The sequence below is a fragment of the Chaetodon trifascialis genome, chromosome 22 (assembly GCF_039877785.1).
Source record: "Chaetodon trifascialis isolate fChaTrf1 chromosome 22, fChaTrf1.hap1, whole genome shotgun sequence".
Taxonomy (NCBI): Eukaryota; Metazoa; Chordata; class Actinopteri; order Chaetodontiformes; family Chaetodontidae; genus Chaetodon; species Chaetodon trifascialis.
The window spans coordinates 20303042-20323984 of NC_092077.1; the positions used below are offsets into that span (position 1 = coordinate 20303042).

Consider the following 20943-nt stretch of genomic DNA (forward strand, 5'->3'; position numbering starts at 1 on the left):
GAAGATAGAAAAACATCGTTTATTGGATTTTAGTTTGAACATCCCTGGAAACACACACACACACACACACACACACACACACACACACACACACACATAAAATCGTTCATGCCGTCAGGTTGAATGTGGAGTGGCTCCATCAGGCTTCCGTAGTTGTAGTTTATCAGGGAGGAGGACCAATGACAGAGGCCAGAACCAGTGAGACGCCGCTCATGTTGTTGTTGTTGTTGTTGTTGTTTGTGTTGAAGTTCTTGCAGACAAAATCACTTTTGAGTTATTTTGTTTGAATTTCTACGTTTTCAAAGTCACATCTGAACCTTTTGAATGTTTTTCTTCTCAAACTGTCGACGGCTCGTTTCATTCATCACTTTTGGATTTTGACCTTTAAATCACAATTTTGAGGATAAAAAACTTTTTTCTTTTTTCAGTCAAACTTGTTTTCTTGTGACGTCCTCGTCCTCGTCCTCCAGTCAGACTCGGACAGGTCGACCTCTGACCTCTCACCTGGCCAGGTGAGCTCTGATTCAGTTTGTTTTCACAAAGTCAAAGAAAGATGTTTGAGGTGATTTTAGGTCCAAGTTTCTTCTTTTGTTGTTCGACTGGAGACAAAATGTTTGAGTCTTTTCAGGACGTATGGAAGCTGCAGGGGACACCTGGTCGGTCCAGCGTGAAAAGGTCTTCATGAACTCAGACGTGTGAGGACACGAGGACGTTCAGACTGAAACCTTAACGCTGAGCTGAAAGAAAAGTGGCTTCCTGTGCCACACCTGATGCTCACCTGGATCAGCTGAGTCCTCTGTGTGGAGGAGGAGGACGAGGAGGAGGACAAGGACGAGGACAACGAGGAGGAGGAAATGACCTGTTGTTCAGTCCACTTTTTTACTTTCTGTATTTTATGCGTCTTCAGAATCCTCGGTGTGCTTGAAGCCACCTGTTGGCGCTGACCTCTGACCTCTGACCCGCGCTGGTCGACGTGGAGGTAAAAATCCAACATGGCGGGCGGACAGTGAAGGGTCTATTTGTGGCGGCTGCCTCTCCTCTTCATGGCGGCCGTGCACTGAGGACAGTACCACTTCCCCTTCGGCGCCTCCGTCAGACCGACGCAGCCGTAGTGGAACCACTCGATGGGACACTGGAAAACAACCAATGAGGATAATTAACTCCTGCTGATTGAAGACGACCCAGCAGCTCAGGACACGTCTGATCAACCAATGAACATCTGATAAACAACAAACATCTGATAAACAATAAATGTGATAAACGTCACACTCACGTCTGTGTTGTCACAGCCGACCATCTCTCCGTACGACACCTGAGAACATCAGAGCAGAATGTTTGTTTGTTTGTATTAACACGTCCAAACTGACCGCCATCAACACGTTTCACTTCCTGTCCTGAACACTGTTCTGAGGTCAGTGACCGACGGGCCTGAGGGCTGAATGGGCGTCGGCCTGTGGCGTACCTGGTTGCAGATGCAGTATCGCGGCTCGTTGGGGTCGTAGGTCCAGTCCACCTGGCTGTTGGCCTCGACCTCGGGCAGTGCCGAGGCCTGCTGGGAAAGCTCCTGAGCCAGCGCCGACGATGAAGAGCAGGACGACAGAGAGGAAGAGGAGGACGATGACGACGACTGATGGTTGGAAGACTTGATGCCGCTTCTGGAAAACAGGAGGACGAGTTAAAACGATCATAATGGCTGTTCCAGGACCAGCCGTGTCCCTGCAGTGTGTGCGCGCAGGTCTTACTTGGACTTGCGCCCCCTGGTGTCAGAGGCGGTGGTGGGGGTGAGGGTCTGGGTGAGGGTGGAGGCCAGAGCAGAGGAGGAGTATCCGGTGTTGTCCCGGGACAGAGCGAACTCTCTGCCCAGCTGGAAGTCGTTGTTCTTGATGGCCTCGTAGCTCGCCTTCAGACTGGACGTCCTCCTGCCCTCCTTCATCTGAACGGGACCAGAATCAGACTTTAACCGGGTCGGATTTATGTTTGTTACCACGATCTGAACGGCTGACGGCAGAAATGAGCCGCGTCGGCGTGTTCGTGTCCTCACCTGTGCCGTGGCCTGCACAGCCTGAGCGGCGGCCATGGTGATGGCCCCGGCTCCGGCCCCGGGCCCCGCAGGCAGGGAGCTCAGGTTGTAGGAGGCCAGAGGCTGAGACGAGTTGACGCTGTACACGTTGTTGGTGGACGAGGACGTGCTGTTGGTACGGCAGCCTGCAGACGACAGAAGTCACAGTTAGCGGACGCACACACGCGCGCGCACACACACACGTCCAGGTGAGCGTGCGCTTACCTGGTGTGTTCTCCTTGGAGGCGTCTGATGTGAGCGTGGACAGCAGAGCTTCAGACTTGAACTTCTTCTCTGGAACGTGTTCTGTCGTGTGGTGAGCTGGCGTGCTGTACTTCCTCTCTGTTCCAACACAAACACGACAAACGCTCACACACACATCATCTCCTCTTTTCCTGTTAAAAACAGCCTCGCCTCAGCTCTGAACGTGGCCGGTGAGGCCAATCAGCAGACCCGACAGAGCGGACGGACTCGCTCTGAGGAGCCAATACTTACTCTCAGTTGTGGTGTGAGAGTGGATGTGATGGTTGTTGATTGGTTGAGATGGACTGTCCATCTCCAAAGACCCTGATGAGGAGAAGACAGTAAATGAAATACACTCCACTTCCTCAAGTTCAGGGCACAAAGACCTCTTCAAAAGGCTGTCAGGGACTTACGCCTCTCCAGGATCTCGGTGATGCCGGCGTTGTCGGCCTCCAGCTCCATCTTAAACTTGGCCAGTTCCTGGTCCAGTTTACGCAGGTGACGGTCCACCTGGAGAACAGAGGAGTTACTCGGATCAGGATGGGAAGAGAAACACGGCCCCCATCTTCTAAAGGCTCGTCCTGTCGCTCCACAAAACTAATTCTCCAGCTTTCAAAATGTTCAGAGAGTAGATTAAAGTCCAAACTAGAGCTTAAATGAAGTACGTTCATCTTCATCTCTACACTGTTCTCAGGAGGTTTCCAGGTGATTCAGATTGACAGTGTTGACCTCATGAACCTCTGACTGCCACCTGGTGGCTGGAGAAGTGAACAACAGCAAAACGTTCATCCTGTCGATGTTCTGAACTTTCTTTGTTCACTCCCTGCAGATCAACCATGAACGGGTTTGATTGGTTCATTTTGATCTTCAGCAGCTTCCGTACCTGCACTCCACCTGATCTGTTCTTTATGCTTCAATGATAAACACCTGAACAGAGCTGACAAACAGTCTTCTGAACACAGTCTTTACTCACCAGGTCATAAATCTGATTGGCCAGCTGGACTTTCTCATCTGCGTCTTCCAAAGCTTTATAATAATCCTGAAACACAGTTATTGTTCATTAACTCTTTGTGTCTCACACCTGTGGAGGGGGGGGAGCTGTGACTCAGGTGAGCTCTGAACAGAAAGCAGTTGTGTTACTGTCACTGTAGTATTCAGCATAAACCTGTGTAGTATTTACTCTCCGGTCATTCTAATAAATCTGTAATAAATCATGACCCAGCAGAGTGGAGACACATCAGACTGACAAACAGCAGGCGGTGCTTTCAGACAGCTGTTCACACCTTTTTAATGACCTCCATCTGCTCTTCTCGCCACTCCGGTTTGTTTTTCTTTGCGTTGACGAAGAACTCGATCACTTTCTGCTCCAGCTGATCTGTGGCGTCTGGACGGGACAAAGACAGAGACACAGAGAGACAGACACACATTTTTATTCAGTTTACTTCATGTCCTGTTCAGCAAAAATCAGCATTTAGTTTTAGTTAAGAAACACAATACAGATATTAAAACATCAGTCAACTAAAGCTCACATTTATCCTGGACGCCAAAGTGACAGTGATCACAATCAATGATAATATTCAATGATCACAATCAATGATCAGAATCAATGGACAGACAATAAAAGAACTGTAATATTTAACTTTCTGTGATTCTGCTTTTCTCTTTCTTCACAGCAAACTGAATCCTTGGATTTTGGAGGGCTGGTTGAACAAATCATCTGAAGACGTCTTCTGTCTCTGAGACACTGAGATGGACACTTTCCACATATGAAACAAGGGTGGGGGTTTGTGAAAATGTCCATCTCAGATTCTTAGAGTCCAAAACCAAAAGACGTTCAGTCCACTGAGACAGAAAAGTTATTAAGACTTATTGATCAAGTATTATTCGACCAGTCGTTTCAGTTCTTCAAGTCACCAAAACAATAACTTAGTGCTGCCATTAAGCTTCATTTGAACATTGTTGTACACGTCTTTGGTCCATACTGTTGACTGACTGCTGTCCATCCGGGACATTAATGCTCTCACACATAATAATCACTGCAGATAACCAATATCAAACACATATTAAAATGACAAGCTGACGGGAGTTTGTAGTTAACTTTTCAGTTGCTGTATCGTGTCAGTAACTCCTATCTTAATGTTTATTATTTCAGTAAATACGGCAGAGATCCGCTCTGAAGTACAACCAGACAAACCAGGTGCTGTTCAGTCAATAAACGCTCCAGTTCAAACTCGGTCTGTTTTTGCAGAGCCTGTTAGCCGGCTTAGCTAACTTCATGCTAATGACCGTGTAATGGTAAATAATGTGGCTGAAATGTTTTACTGAATCGTTACGGGGCTGTTCACCATGAATGCGTATGTTAAACCGTGCGTTAACACCGGTGTATTCCGCTGTGTTGTACGTACTCTGAACCTGCAGGTCCATCTCCCTCATTTCCGTAAACCTGTCGCGGAGATCCATGGGTAGCTGCTCGATCACTGCCAGAAGAAGAAAAAGCGGTTACTAAGCTAGCACGGCTAGGCTAACGGCCGGAGCCGCACAGGCCCCGAATAACACATATTTAATGAAGAATACACGCCAACGAGGCCTCTAAGGCTTTGTTAGAATCCGATACTCACTTTCGAGATAGTCCTCCAGGTACAACATCGTGGTAAATTTGACGGTTTTAGCGTTTTATGAAACAAATTCTCTCTTTCAATATGGCGCCGCCAGCCGCTGTTTCGCTCACAAAAACATACCCCGAAAAATTGAGGTCAGAGAATGTGACGCAAACGGCTGCGTGTGTTGTGATTGGTCGAAATCTACGCTGGCGTTGATTTGCGTTCTGACAACAGATGCCTTGTGGGAGTTGTAGTACAATAATGCTTATATTCTTTCTCCTGAAATAAATAAATAAATAAATAAATCCCCAAATCAGTCACCACAGCGTTTAAGCGTGAATTTCCATCTTTGTTTAAGAATCAAGCATTAATTACCGAATTCTATTATATATTAGGTAAATTCCACCATCCTCCAATAAGTAGCAAAATATACAAAATATAGAATTCAATCTAATAATTAAAGTGCTTCTAATAAATGATGACAGTTACTCATATCTACCTTTCAGTGAGTGTTCCTCCTGCAGAAAACTCACCTGGTGTCTTTAGGAAAGTATCACAGGTACTCTTGCTGAGTATGGGGAAAGTATGGGGATGATAATTACTACGGTACTTTCATCCTTTTGGCCAAAAGTATGTGGACAAAGTAGGCTATATTAGCTTCCTGAGAAGAAGATGTGTCTGTCCACATACTTTTGGCCACATCCTTTATCTATTGCGTAGTTTGTGCCCAGACCCCTTTATGGACAAAAGTATGAGGACAGAAAACACTAGAAGAAGAATTATATTATTGATCCCTTTTATCAACCCATTACACACACACACACACACACACACACACACACACACACACACACACACACACACACACACACACACACACAGGGCGTCAGGTCTTTAGTTTTTGGAGACGAGCCGCCGGCAGAGGCCTCCGTGTGTCCGTGTGGTTTCCTCTCTGCAGCTTCATCCTCTTCAGCACAACGCTTCCAGCCTGCTGCCCTGTTGACCCCGCGGCTCTGCGGCTGGAGGCGGACACATTCCTCTGTCCTCCCCCAGGACTCACTGACTGCCGGGCGGAGGGAGGAGGAGGAGGCTGCTGCTGCTGCACGCATTTAATTAGTGAGGAAGAAGAAGAAGAAGAAGCGGCAGGACAGGACGGGACAGAGATCCGCCCCCCTCAAGGCTGCCTCGGGCTCAGCTGCGGCCACAGTCCGGACTTCAGCTCGACCGTCTGGACTTTGAACGTTGACGCGTCAAAGTCAGACTGCGCAGCGCGCGGAGGAGGATTTACAGCAGGCTGGATGTTGGGACGTTTTCTTGGGTTTAAGTCGGTATTTTCAGCTTTATAGTTTCGGCTTGAAGTTTTTGGATCATAAACAAATGAAATGTGGCCTAAATGCTCGCGGGAGTCCGCGTAGAAACGCGCTTCTAAAGCGAGCCATGCTGTGCGCGTTTTCGGTGAGCGATGATTGATTTGGAAATGTCAGCTCCGCACACTCCATCATCCCGGCGGGGCTGAAGGAAAGTAAGAAACCACCTGTTGTGAACGTTTCCTGGAGCCTCTTACGGATAAACCCGAGCTGCTAAAACAAGCCGCCGGACAGAGCCGAATGAGAGGCGCGTAGAGAGCGGAGTGCGGTTTTTACGCACGGAGCAGACGCGGTTTCTGAGAAGAGGCTCGTGTCTAATGAGCGATAATCTCCGCAGACGTGTCTCCAGCCGCCGTGTTGTGTGTTTGCAGTGAGCATGTCGCCATGGTGCCCCGGGCTCAGATGAGCAGGACGGCGGAGCTCCGGTCGGGATGGCTCGGGAGGACGCGGTGAGGTGTCTGCGCTGCCTGCTGTACGCGCTCAACCTGCTGTTCTGGGTGAGAGGAGCCGCCAGCATGCGGCCAGGGCTTACACTGCACTCTGATAGCTTTATCGATCAGTAATCGATCGAGACAGGACGACGTTCCTCTAACACGTGGAGCACCAGGTCACACGTTTGTTTTAGAGAACTCACCTGTGAAAACAAGTTCACATTTTCCACAGGTGAAAACATTTCACATCCGATTTTCTGTGAAAAAATCACGCGCGGAGCTGTCACATGTCACGTGTTTGTCACCTTTCATGTGTAAAAATGAGCGTTTCATGTGATAAATCCACGTGGAAGATGTGAATTTGAGACATTTCACATGTGTAACGTCAGAGTTCACTTTTAATGCAACACGCAGCCACATGATGTTTACACACATTCACACATGTGAAATACTTAAAATATCACATGTGATTTTCAGATGTTTGTGCAAACTTCACATGTGAAAGGGTTTCATGCAATAATTTCACATGAATGTGTTTGAAACATCAGTGAGGAGCTACCTCCTGTGTGTGTGTGTGTGTGTGTGTGTGTGTGTGTGTGTGTGTGTGTGTGTGTGTGTGCCAACAGTATGTGGACACAAAGTACAGGCTGCTGAGGAGTTTGTTGCCACATACTTTTGGACATGTAGCCTATTTATATATAAGAGTTTCACGTTTCTCATGTGAAAGCATTCATGTAATGATTTCCCACATAAACATGTGATTTATGACACGTGAAGCTCAGATTTAAAGAATCAACACAGACAGAAGGGCAAATTTTAAATTCTGAATTTCATCTATAAAGTGAGTTCAGCTGTCAGATAACTGCATGAAAATGAGTGTAAAGAAATACAACGTGGCGTCAGATGGAAGGAAAGTAATGAAACACGATGACAGTGACTGAGTAAATGTACTTCAGATAAATAAAATCCAGGCGTGACCACGAGGAAACAGTCAGCCATGTTTGGTTTAAAAGGCCCAAACGGAGAGTTTCTGTGCATCACAGTGAAGGTTTGCTTCATCCTTCAGCTGCAGCGTGTTTATAGTGAAAGTTTGCAGTGAAAGTAGGCCACCGTCTGTCTGCGAGAGCATGTCTCACATTCTGAGGTGTTATTTGTAGGCAGCAGAAACTGATCCGTGTGTGTGTGTGTGTGTGTGTGTGTGTGTGTGTGTGTGTGTCCAGCTGATGTCAGCATGTGTGCTGGGAGTGGCAGCGTGGATCAGAGACTCCCTGAACACCGTCCTGACGCTGACGGCACACACCAGGTGAGTCTCACACACAGGCAGAGCTCAGGTAACGCAGTCAGACCCACGAGGAGCCTCAAGGTGTCAGTCTGCTTCACCTGAACACCTGAACCACGTCACACAGCAGCTGGCAGAAGCAGCGCTGCCTGACTGACGTCTCTCCAACATCTTCAGTCTTTGAGTCAAGACACTGATCGATTAACTGGTCGTTTCAGCTGGATTCTGTGAACCGTTTGATTTATAATCAGATTTTCTAAAGTTTTCATGTTTTGTGTGTAAAATCATTGTTTCTAGAGTAACTACCGCTGTCAGACTGAATGTCGTGCAGTAAAAGTAGTTTTCCTCTGAGGTGTGGTGGAGGAGAGGGCATCATGGGAAGAGGAGACTGACCTGGACGTTGTGTTTGTGTCTGCAGGTTGGAGGAAGCGGCCGTCCTCACGTATTCTCCAGCTGTTCATCCCGTCATCATCGCCGTGTGCTGCTTCCTCATCATCGTGGCCATGGTGGGATACTGCGGCACGCTCAGGTGTAACCTGCTGCTGCTGTCGTGGGTATGTTTTCGTCTCAGACACTTTTTAGATTTGTCATAGAAACTGTCTGTGAGTCAGTCTGTGAGTTTTATCAGAAGCAACGGACACAAATGTGCCGCAAACTGTGGTCGTCAGCTTGATGCAGCTAAGAAACAACTTTTCACAAAGAGAGGGATGGAGTGAAGATGAGCTGCAGCACAGTGAAGCGTATGAATGAGTGAGGGATGGCCTTTGTGTTGGTGGCAGCGAAATGAGACTAGGATGAGACCATGAGACCAGGCTGGTGGGTACAGCCCTGGGTGGGAGGGGGACCTCCCAGGTGCTACCACATTACCTGAACAGCACTGCCTGACTGCAGGCTCACACAGGAAGAGGCCAGACTAACCACCGCTGACAGAAAGGACGGTCGTAACACGAGTAAATGTACTTAGTTACTTTCCACCACTGAGCTTCACAGTGACGTTTCACTGCAAGAAATATATATGATCATTAATTTAAATGAACAGTTAAAACAGTTGAATGATGTTACAGCGTGTGTTTACAGTGTGTGTTACAATGTGTGTTACAGTGTGTGTTACAGTGTGTTTACAGTGTGTGTTACAGCATGCGTTACAATGTGTGTTTACAGTGTGTGTTAGAATGTGTGTTACAGTGTGTGTTACAGTGTGTTTACAGTGTGTGTTACAGCATGCGTTACAATGTGTGTTACAGTGTGTGTTACAGTGTGTTTACAGTGTATGTTACAGCATGCGTTACAATGTGTGTTTACAGTGTGTGTTAGAATGTGTGTTACAGCGTGCGTTACAGTGTGTGTTACAGTCTGCGTTACAGTGTGTGTTACAGTGTGCGTTACAGTGTGTGTTACAATGTGTTTACAGTGTGTTACAGCATGCGTTACAATGTGTGTTACGGTGTGTGTTACAGTGTGTTTACAGTGTGTGTTACAGCATGCGTTACAATGTGTGTTACAGTGTGTGTTAGAATGTGTGTTACAGTGTGCGTTACAGCGTGCGTTACAGTGTGTGTTACAGTGTGTGTTACAGTGTGTTTTACAACGTGTGTTACAGTGTGTATTACAGTCTGCGTTACAGTGTGTGTTACAGTGTGTATTACAGTCTGCGTTACAATGTGCGGAACAGTGTGTGTTAGAGTGCATGTTACAGGGCATGTTACAGTTTGCGTTACAGTGTGTGTTACAGTGCATGTTACGGTGTGTGTTACAGTGTGCGCTACAGCGTGCGTTAGTGTGTGTTACAGTGTGTTACAGTGTGTGTTACAGGGTTACAGACCTGCAGCTTCTCTGTGTCTGTGTGTGTTTCAGTACTTCTGCAGTCTGCTGGTGATCTTCTGTGTGGAGCTGGCGAGTGCCGTGTGGACCTACGACGAGGTGAGACGACTCAACGCTTCAGAGGCTTTCTAAATGTTCGCAGCATGTTTACAATCAACACTTTTTTCTTATAAAGTGGTATATATAATATAACATGGCTGACAGTGGTCTAATACTCTGTTGTAGTTTTAACTTTCATAAAGTGAAAATGGGAATATTTATTGAAGATGTGATCCGCCTCTGGATGTCTCAAACCAACCAATCAGAGAGGAGGTAGTGAGCCGCCGCTGATGGAAAGTGAAATTAGCGACAGGTCTCAGTTCTAAGAATAACCAGAAATGTCAGAGACGAGCAGCTCGCTGCTGCTCTCAGATCAGCTCCAGTTTCAGACAGCAAACACAGCTGTGTGCAGCTACACAACTACACACAACAACTACACAACTACACACAACAACTACACAACTACACACAACAACTATACAAGTGCTGTACACAACAGCACAGAAGAAGAAGAGAAATAAGTGGAAGGGAAAAGTAGAAGAAGAGGAAGAACCTGAAGAGACAGCTGCAGTGAGGTCAAGCAGAGTGTTCCTTCTGAAGACAATCAGCAGCAGGTTATCAGATCAGAGCAGCTGTGTGTGTTTACCTGCAGGCCGACAGGCCTGACCTGCCTGCCTGCAGGGATTTGTGGGTATTGTAGTCAGCGTGAATGGTTTCTTATCAGCAGAGCAGACAGCTGACACACCTGGCCGACAGGTGGGTGATCTGAGGGTACAGTGGGTGGGGGGGGGGGGGGGGGGTCGGGGTGAAAGAGAGGTGACTTCAGCAGATTTTTGAAGTGAATACCAATGATTTGAGTTTTGATGTTTCCTCTGGCGCCACCATCAGGACAACAGTAGTCTGATGGCTTAAATCCGATGAGTCGTGACTTTGACGTCACAGCGGGCCACTTCCACTCCTCCACCCGATCCTCTGATCTCAGCCGTCTGGAACCTTCTTCCTCCATCAGATCTGCTGAATCTGTAGCTTTCTGTTGTTGTTGTTGTTGTGTTGGTTTGTTTTATAAGGTGGAATATACATGAAGCTGAACGTCCTTTTGTTCTACCCAACTTGACCAGGTGTGTGTGTGTGTGTGTGTGTGTGTGTGTGTGTGTGTGTGTGTGTGTGTGTGTGTGTGTGTGTTTGCAGCCCTCAGTGCAGCGCTCTGATATGATCAGTCTGAAGTCTCGGATGCCAAACTACGGCCTGCAGCGTTACCAGTGGCTCACACACACCTGGAACAGCTTCCAGACAGAGGTCAGAGGTCACGCACACACACACACACACACACACACACACACACACACACACACACACACACACACACACACACACACACACACACACACACACACACACACACACACACACACACACACACACCTGTGGTCATGTGACCTGTGTGCTGACAGGTGTGCATGTTTACCTGTGGACAGTTCAAATGCTGCGGGGTGATCTACTTCACTGATTGGCTGGAGATGACAGAGATGGAGTGGCCACCTGACTCTTGCTGCTCCAATCCGTATCCAGGATGCGCCCGACACGCCCACTACCACGACCTCAGTGACCTCCATCAAGAGGTGAGACAGCGTCACCTCTGATTGGACGAGAAACACTGGAGTCAGAGGTGCTTTTATCCAATCGCAGAATGAAATCTTTTCATAGTTTGATGTCTTTGAGGAAAATAGAAGGAAACATAAACACATAAAAGTTCAGTGCTGAGGACTAAAGAGTGAAGAGAGGCTGAGGACTCGTCTCACGTCTCTGTCAGTCAGCTTCCAGCTGTGGACGGACGGTTTGACTCTTCTCTGTGTTTCAGGGCTGCGGTCCAAAGATCTACAGTTTCATTCGAGGGACGAAGCAGCTGCAGGCGCTGCGCTTCCTGGGCGTGTCCATCGGCGTGGCTCAGATCCTGGCCATGGCGCTCACCCTCACGCTGCTCTGGGCGCTTTATTATGGCCGAAAGTCTCCAGAGCTGGACTCCACAACAGCGCCGCCGGGCGACTCCACCCCCCTCGCCGTGACACATGGACCCTCGGCCGAAGCTTCAAAGCCGGGCTGCCACCGCATGAATAAAGGCTGTAGTGTCACGACCGCCGCCGCCGCCACCAAACTGAGCGAGCTCCAGTTTGAGATGGAGCGTCTGTCGTAGCAGCCGGCCGGCTGGGTTCAAACAACAGCTGACGGAAAAGAAAGTTCAAGTCTGGTTTTATTCAACGTTTCTGTCTAAACTTCTAAACACGTGAAGCAGCAGTCCAGATTATCTTCAGTGCTTTATTCTGAGGTCAAACTGCCTCCTTACATGAGAAAACTGGTGCTGCCAAATCTGAGATCTGAAGGTATTTTTGCTTTTTTTCATCCGTCACTGACCTTTAACTTGTTTCCAGCTTTCCATCTTCTGACCGCTCGAGTTTCTTTTCAGCAATGTCGCTGTGATCCAGATAGAAATGAGAAACTACAAAACTACCAAACGTGGTCAGAGTTCAGGTGCGACCGGAGTCATGTGATGACTGCAGATCTGAAGTCGACTCAACAGCAACTCTGTGATGATGAAGAGGTACAAAGAACAAGGTTGTAGATGAAGAGCGTCACGAACTCTAAGCTGAACCTGAAGTGACGGATTCTGGTGCTTTTTGGGTACTTTGTGGATTTCACTGTATGTGAACGTGAAGCGAAGCTCTTATGGACAAAAGAGGAACTGTCTTCCTGTTTGACCACTAAAAAGACTAAAATGATGACTATTTAAGAAACTCCTGTGTGGAATGGCCTCGAACTCGTGGCGGAGGCTCGTCAGGACCCACTGGACGATAAGCAGACGTGTTTATCTGAGTTGTATTTGAGAAAATGTGCATGTGTTGAGTATTTAATGACAGTTATTGGAGTGTTTGATCATTTTCTCACTGGAATAAAAACACATTAAAAGCAAATCTCACTGATGTTGACTTTAGAATAAACTGGACGTTTGATTTAGTCACCATTCTCTGCAGATGAGCCGGGCGGGGTGACGGCTGGAGACACGTGGGTGGACGATGCTTCACTGTTTAAAAAAAAAAACACAGATCCTCCTCTGAACATCTGGTGATGAGTGTGGAGCTTCGGGACCTTCGTGCATTGTTTACACTGGTGCAGCTGTGAAACATCAGCATGTCCAATGAGTCGTCGAGACGACGGCGTTCTTTCCACATCACCCAGTGGTGATGGGGAAGGACATCAGCCGGGAGCCCCGTTCACCATTCCCACTTCTCACTGATCAAATCAATCATACCATATCTCTCCTGTCGTATGCTCGTGCATGCGGGGAAACCAGGATCATGAGTGCAAGGACCCAAATCCAGACTTCAAACGCTGAGCTGGTGCATTTTTCTTCTTCAAAAAGGCAGAGAACAAAAAGCTTCAAGGAGGCAGTCCAAACAGGTAAACAAAGCCAGCACCGAGCAGAATACAGAAGTCCAAACAGGCAGGGTCCAGGAAAAACCGAACTGAGGTCCAGAAAGACCGCGAGAACGCCGGAAAGGCCGGAAGCCTTGATTCATGATGTGGAACGTCGAACTGGCACAAGCTGAGGGAAAACACTGACCTAAATACACCTGGAGGGACGACTAATGAGGGACAGGTGAGACAGATGAGCAGAGGAGGGAAAACACAGGAAGTAAAGCAGAAGATGACACATGAGGAAAACTCTTTCAGCATAAAACAGGAAATAAGTAAGAACCAAAACCACGACACACAGCAGGTGTACAGGTGTGTCGGAGCGTAATGACCAGGTGACGCCAGCTGCCGTCCTGATCACAAACTCACAAATGATTTTGTTCTCCTGAAAAGTTTTCAAGGTTTCCTGGTTTTGAAGGTCTCAGGTGGCCTCAGGTCTCTGCTGCGCGTTGAATTATTATGACAAAGACAATGAAGACTTCTGGCCCCTAAACGTTTATCAGGTAAGTCAAACACACCTTTCGCCTCCTCTGGCTTCTAAAAATCCATCTCAGCAAAGAAAATATGGCAAAAAATCAAGAACACACCGAAGAACAAGCCTCTGATGGGGGGCACATGCAGACGTTACTGCACTTTAAGGAGCTCAAAGGTTGGAAGCTCGAGTCTAATCCAACAATACAGATATTACATGTTCATACACACTGTGTGTACACTGTGTGTGTACTGTGTGTACACTGTGTATGTAATGCATGCACTGTGTGTACACTGTGTATATACTGTGTGTACACTGTGTATATACTGTGTGTACTGTGTGTACACTGTGTATGTAATGTATGCACTGTGTGTACACTGTGTATATACTGTGTGTACACTGTGTATATACTGTGTGTACACTGTGTATGTAATCTGTGTACACTGTGTATGTAATGTATGCACTGTGTGTACACTGTGTATATACTGTGTGTACTGTGTGTCCATCCAAACGTGATGAAGAGCAGATTCAGTCTTCTGAATCTAAAACACATTCCTTCAGTCGTTCTGCAGCTGTTTGAGAAAGTGGAGAATGTAACACACACACACGAACACACACACATAAACACACACACATGAACACACACGCTGTCAGCTGTCCAGTGTGAGAAGCTCTTATCGTGCAGCATGTATGAAATTCTACCTCTTCACCACCGTGGAGTGTATTAATAGTTGACTTCCTGTCAGCGTCTGCGCGCGTGGCTCTGCTGCGTTCACTACTGAAGGATTTCACATCGTCTGTTTTCAGAGATCAGATCTGATCACATCTCATCATAACGTCCAGCATCACGTCAAAAATCTACAGTCTGCCTCCTGTGAGCGCTCAGTGATGATGATGATGATGATGATGATGATGATGATGATGATGATGATGGCCTTTAACACTGGCGCCGTGCGTCCAGGTCATCAAACCAGCTGATCATGGTTCACTTTCATCACTTCACTGTTAATTCATCAGCGTGTTCATCACCTGCGTTTCCTTCAGGTGGTTTTTGTTGCTTCTTCCAGGCTGAATGCACGAAACACTGAAAGAACAAAGACTCACACTGTTTTAATAGGACAAATTTTATTCTATTTACTGCACCGGACTAAAAGCATGGCAGCTTCTCTCTTTTCATATTATCCTCAATAATTCATATTTTATCAATATAACACAAGCTGTAACGAAGCCAAAGTAATAATCAGCGTTATCATCCTTCGGTGGACACGGTGTAACGTGGGCCTGTCACTTCCTACGTCCGACGTGACGACGGGTCCAAACGCATGCATGTTGTATCGGGGACGCTTTAGAAAAATATGATGTGGGATCTTAACTGAACATGAGACACTACAGCTTCATACAGAAAGTACTGAAAAAAAGATGCTTTACTACACTATAAAGAACAACTACAGCACATATGCACTAGCAACAGTCATAATTAGAATAATAACAATCCTCATTTCTTTCTTTTACAACCAAAAATCAAGAATCTGATCCCCAAAACTTTTCTATTTTTTCCATTATCCCTAAATTTGAAGCATAAGGTCCCTTTAGAAGAGAAGTTGGTTGCATGTGTCACTTCAGTCAGTGATGGATGGCTGGGTTGATTTAGGGGCTGCTGCAGGGTCTCCATCTGCATTTTCATGCCCACTTATCGGGCAATGTTGACCGTCTTAAAAAACAAATAGCAAAGAAATCAATCTGCTTTTAATCAGGTCCAGGATGAGACTCCAGCTCTCAGAGATGAGAATATATTTGCATCAGTGCTGAATTGATTTCAGCCGTCCATGAATGTTTGATGCTTCAGTGCTACGATGGTACAAAGAGCAAAAGTCCAGTAAATCCAGACCACATGATCGTACCCGCTGCTCGTTTCTCCCAACAAACTCTAATCCAGCTGTGGAGTAGAAACATCCACGAGGCGAATCCGAAAGAAATCCATCCACAATTCAACAAATCTGCATAATCCACGCAGGAAGTGAAAGTACAGGTGTGGACAGGGGAGTCCAGGTGCGTTATTTAAGAAAAGGAAGAGCCTTCGTATCAAAATGGATTCAGACGAGTTCAACTGGTGAAACGATGCACTGAGGCCGCGGTTTGACCACACACTGATATTCTGAGAGAGGACACACAATATCTTTACATTTGACCATGTTCATACCAAAAATAACACATTTTTAGAGTTTCCACGTGTCAGGAGAAGCCAAACCACAGCAAGTATATTTCAGTGTGAGATAAATCCGACCAGCACGCTGAGATCCAATCAGTGGATAAAATAATGTTGATGTAACGTGGACGTCTAAAAAAACGTGGGTCAGATTTAATCTGAATTTGACCTACGAACCACACGTAGTCTGAAATATCACCCTGAAGTCCTGAAATACAGCGGGCCTGTTCTTAATACGACTCTGACTGGATGATGGCCGAATACACAAAGACGACTTTCTGAAGAAAAGGTGGATGCAGGTGTTCAGCTGGGCCTCCTGCAGAAAGTAAAGACTGTGGTGTCGTCTCACTGATCAAAGAAATACAGGAGAAATATGAGCTGACAGTTAAAGCAATAGTTAAACATTTTGGGGAATAGCCTAGCGACATAAAGACTGGAAGCAGAGCGAAACGGCTAGATAGCTATCAATCAGCTAGCCTAGCTCTGTGAATGAACAAATATCTCATTGGTTTCATCTGCCCAAAAAGAATTTGTGACCACAGTTTGTGGTTTTGGAGGGAGGTACATGCTAACTAAGCTAGGCTAACCATGTCCTGATGAGCTATGAGCTAACAAAAATAACTAAGGAATCCAGACTAATATTTACCATCTGTTAGCTTATCTGTTGCACAGCATGGTCAGTGCGACATTGCTATCTAGCTACAACGTGCGGGTTAATAATGGAGTGCACAGGAAGCTAACGCTACAATATATAAGAACACAGTTTAGCGATCAAGAGACTCTTTCACTGCTAACGTTTCAAATGTTTAAAGAATACGGGACGTCATTTAGCTTTCAATCAATCAGCTGTTCATTTGGCTAGCTCATGAAATAAAAGTAGAGGAAGCTGCTAACGGTGTCCACGGTGCTTCATTTTATGGGGACAGCTGAGTGAAGGACGTTGACATTTAATGTTTTAAAGGTTATTGTTGCAATAACAGCAGTTATGATAGTTCGCCATCTTTTGATTGAGACAGCCGCTGTCAGTGCAGCGTGGTGTGGACGATGTAAACCTTCTGCAAACATCCTCAAACCATTTCTGGGGACTCAGAAAAGTAACATGTGGCCGACACCGTGCTCAAAATACATTAAGAAAGAAAAACATGAGGCAACATGTGCGTTAAACAAATGCAAGCAAGACAATAAAGATAGAAGCTCCGGTGCAAAAACAAAAACATTTTTCTTATCACAAACTGACATCAGTGCTTTTCATGATGGTTTCTGTACAGAGAGGAAGGCAGGCAGCTCTGACTGAGAGTCCAGTAAAAAACTGATATATACAGAGTCAGGACCAGACCCCGAGCTGTGGGTGACGCATTCAGACAGATCTGCATGCAGAGGAAACACACCGATCCATGCACTCAAACACACACAGATACTGAACATGCTCGAAGATCTTCATCATCTTCTCCTTCAACGTCACAGCTGCAAATACAAAACCTCCTCCATAAATCAAATCATCAGAGGAAAACCTCCTCGTCCGGAGACGATTTCTGAGCCATTTTCTGTAGCCTTGATCCAGAACTCAACTCCGTATCACGGCCGTGGGATGCCCTGTTTGTGACCCCAGACCTCCTCATGTGAATCACAACGAGAAATAACAAAATTAGAATAAATACAAACAATGAATTAAATGAAATAAGATGAGATTAAGTCAAATACAAATAATCTTAAAAATAGTTGAAGTTCCACCAAAACTCCAACGAAAACATGTTCATTTATTCAGATGCATTTTCTTTAAAATCCTTCACCACAGTGCCAGGAGTCATTTTTAATTATTTTTTTTTAAATAATATTTTCAAATCAATCAAATTTTGTGGGGTCATCTTTATTTTGTAAAATACTGAGCACGTGACCTCGTGTTCGTAGCTGTAGCTGCTCATCGTGTTGCAGAAACAGCTGAAATCTTCATCGTTAGTTTCAGCCCAGGTAAACTTCGAAAACGCAACCTGCTGCTGAATAAAGGTTTGCATAGAAAACGCTAAGTGACCGAGTAACGTGAGCAGTGCTGTGGTCGCAGACGTAACTCGACTTGTTTGAAGTATTTTGTTGCTTTATTGTTGTTGATTTTTGTTGTTGTTTTCCATCTTCACCACTCAGTGAGTTTGTATTTTTAGCATTCTCTCTATTCTGAATTCTATGAGCGTCTGACCGATTGAAGTTTTATGTATGAAAGCTGTCCAGGACTGCGATACGAAGTTAGACAGTTCTGAATCAGGGCTAACACACCCAGAGACAGATGAGAAGATGAGGAAACTGCTAGCCTTGCTAAGTGAATGCTGATGTTACGAGAGAAAGAAACTTTAAATAGAAAACGAGACATGAGCAGTTAGCTCTGGACTGTTAGCTTAACTCAACAGATACAAAAGTCTGAGGACAAGAAGGACCAACATCAGAGCTCCTCTGTGTTTATGGCTTAGAAAAGCTCATTTGTCATCATCGTACCTGAAATAATTGTCTTTAATTTGGCTCCAGTTAACTCGGATGGATTGGTGACTAGCTTGATTAAGTTGACTTGGAGTTGCTGGCAGCTTGATGAAGCTCGGCTAGCAGTTTACCCACTTCCATCCTTTGTGCTAAGCTAGGCTGAACACATGTGAAACTGATATTTCTCACCAAACCCTGGTAAGAATTAACATTTCCTTTAATCTGCTTTCAAAATTAAGAAATCAATGTCAACTTTCTTTGTATTTTAAGACATCAAATTCAAAGACATACAGGACTGGAAAAATAGCAATGGTGACAATTTCAGTTTCTCTCAGATCGAGATGAGTTGTCACCCAAAGCGCTGCACCGTTTGAAGGAGACAGAAATCCTTCCAACAAAACAAAAGAAAAAGTTGCGATTCAAGGCGGCTTCAGCTGAGTTTTAGTGCGTACAGACTGATGTTTTCCTCCACCAGAGGTGCGTTCAAGCTAGGCCGTTACTTCCATCATGGACACATGATCCAAACTCCCGCCGTCTGAGTCTGTTGTAGTGTAGGGCCGTCGACCGCTGGCGCCTGATCCCTGCCCCCATCGTCCTCCTGCTGGGTGGCTTGTGTTCTTGTGTTTGGAGGGGCATGTTGTTTTCTAGAGTGCCGACACCCGGACGATGTTGGCCTGGGAGTAGTTGGTGGAGCTGGTTGAATCGTCGCCCTCGGGCGTGGTGCCAGGCGGGGTGGGCATGCTGATGACGGCGGCGGTGATGTACGGCTGGTCACAGTTCAGAGGAAGCGTCTCCTCGAATTTAGCGTTCAGACTGGATCGACTGGAACGACTACGAGAGGAGACAGAGGAGTGATTGAGACTCAACAGGAAACTTCAGATAACTCAGTTTACTAAACGAAGGAGCTTGAAAGCTCAGGGACAAAGACATCAAGCAACCGTCCGACCAACAGAGACGTGAAGTCGAGGTCTTCAAGTAGGACTGAAGCCCCCAAATGTGATGAATTTAAACTAAACTAAGACCTTAGAATAGTTTTGTTCATGGCTAGATTTAGTGGTGCAGAAATATAAAGTGGCAGGAAAATAAATAACTCAAGAACAATAAATGTAGTTACATTTGACCACTGACCTAAAGGTGGCAGTACAGCAGTTTGGTGATTAAACCTTTAACCAGCGAGTCACCAGTTGAAAGCTCACTGAGCCAACAGGAAGTGTTATCTCATAGGAGATGGTGATGAGCAGCAGAGCTTCAGCAGTGATAACTCTAATGTGAGTCAGACAGAAACAGGAGGAGGCTTTGACAGAGAGGAGGAGGTTTCCCAGCTGTCCATGTTTAGGAGAAAGTTCCCAGAGCTCCCAGACCTCCCACAGCCTCCCACAGCTGGACATATTCTGGATTCCTGCTCACTGACTCTACATGGGAATACAGAGTCACATGATCTCTCGTGCCATGTGTTTATATACAGCAGGTCTGTGAGTGTGAGGCTCATACTGTCAATGTTTCTGACTTCAATTAATACATTTTAAGTTTAAAGCAGAATGTTTTGTCAGAATTCACAAATTACATTCAGATGCAGCTACTGAGCTTTAGCAACAAAAGATTTGGGAGATAATATAAAACCATTATATTTTCCTTTATACCAAAGTGTGAAAACATCCTCCTCTCTGATTGGCTGTCTTGTGTCAGGTGTTAGGTGTTAGAACAGCTCCTTGAGGACTTCTGCAACCGTTTCTATGACCGTTGGAACGTTCTCTTCAAGAGCTTTTACAGCCTTCACACAGAGCTTAAAACTATCCTTAAAGACCATTTGAACTTCAAATGGTACCATCTCAATCGCCTCTGGACCTTCACAAGTGTGCCAGGAGTCCCCTCAAGAGCTCACCAAACATGTCCAAGCCCCTATGAAACATTTTGAAAGACCACTGTAACCTCTTTAAGAACCCTGAGACCTCGTTGGGACTTTTGATACCTTCATGTGGACCCCTGGAACCTCTTCTAAGCATGAATGGTACAATACTTGAGGATCATTAGAACCTTCTTAACAACATCTAACATCTCTTTGAGGACCTCTGCAACCTTGACAATGATCACTAAATCTTTTCAAAGACCTTTGGAAACTTCTAGTCGTTATGTAAAACCTCCTGCCACAGAAATCTGCTTCCTACCTGTTGGTGAGCGGCCTCTCTCTGATCTGGATGGTGCTCAGTTCCTGGATGCTGCCCTGCAGACCCACAGACATGTTGGAATTGGGGACGTTGAAGGTTTTCCTCTTCCTGCGTGAGCAGCAGGAGGTGAAGCCGTGAGGTGAAGAAGAGGAGGCGATGGAGGAAGAGCGAGACACCTGCTTCACCAGCGTTACATCCCTGCAGCTTGACTCATATGTCTTCTCGTCCACAAACTCGTGGTTCTGAGACAGATGCAGTGGTGGGACATTAGAGGACATTGAGGAAGAAGGTTAAAGGTGGAGCATTTATCGCGGTGTCGTATTAAAG

The 20943-nt window shown here is 46.0% G+C and overlaps 3 protein-coding genes across 4 annotated transcripts in view; 1 reads left to right on the top strand and 2 right to left on the bottom strand.

The window, feature by feature from the left end:
* On the bottom strand, positions 1-5051 carry ing3 (inhibitor of growth family, member 3). The gene is made up of 12 exons (XM_070992187.1): positions 4921-5051; positions 4708-4779; positions 3586-3686; positions 3276-3341; positions 2716-2812; positions 2555-2626; positions 2285-2401; positions 2042-2205; positions 1743-1933; positions 1463-1655; positions 1274-1312; positions 1-1132 (listed from the first exon to the last, which is right to left on the bottom strand). The coding sequence occupies exons 1-12, from the start codon at positions 4946-4948 to the stop codon at positions 1016-1018; spliced, it is 1257 nt and encodes a 418-aa protein (XP_070848288.1). The 5' UTR covers positions 4949-5051; the 3' UTR covers positions 1-1015.
* An 849-nt stretch (positions 5052-5900) lies between these two features.
* On the top strand, positions 5901-12796 carry tspan12 (tetraspanin 12). Its single transcript, XM_070992231.1, has 7 exons — positions 5901-6766; positions 7921-8003; positions 8398-8533; positions 9834-9899; positions 11028-11135; positions 11315-11458; positions 11698-12796. Exons 1-7 carry the CDS (start codon positions 6701-6703, stop codon positions 12028-12030), a joined length of 936 nt encoding a protein of 311 aa, XP_070848332.1. The 5' UTR covers positions 5901-6700; the 3' UTR covers positions 12031-12796.
* Positions 12797-14896: 2100 nt separating this feature from the next.
* Positions 14897-20943, bottom strand: part of kcnd2 (potassium voltage-gated channel, Shal-related subfamily, member 2) — a 43197-nt gene continuing 37150 nt past the window's right edge. For both annotated transcript variants that reach the window (XM_070992623.1, XM_070992622.1), the window contains 2 exons: positions 20617-20858; positions 14897-19282 (listed from right to left, as the gene is read on the bottom strand). In XM_070992623.1, coding sequence (XP_070848724.1) covers positions 19096-19282; positions 20617-20858 — 429 coding nt within the window. In that variant the 3' untranslated portion in view covers positions 14897-19095. The remainder of the gene's footprint in view (positions 19283-20616; positions 20859-20943) is intronic.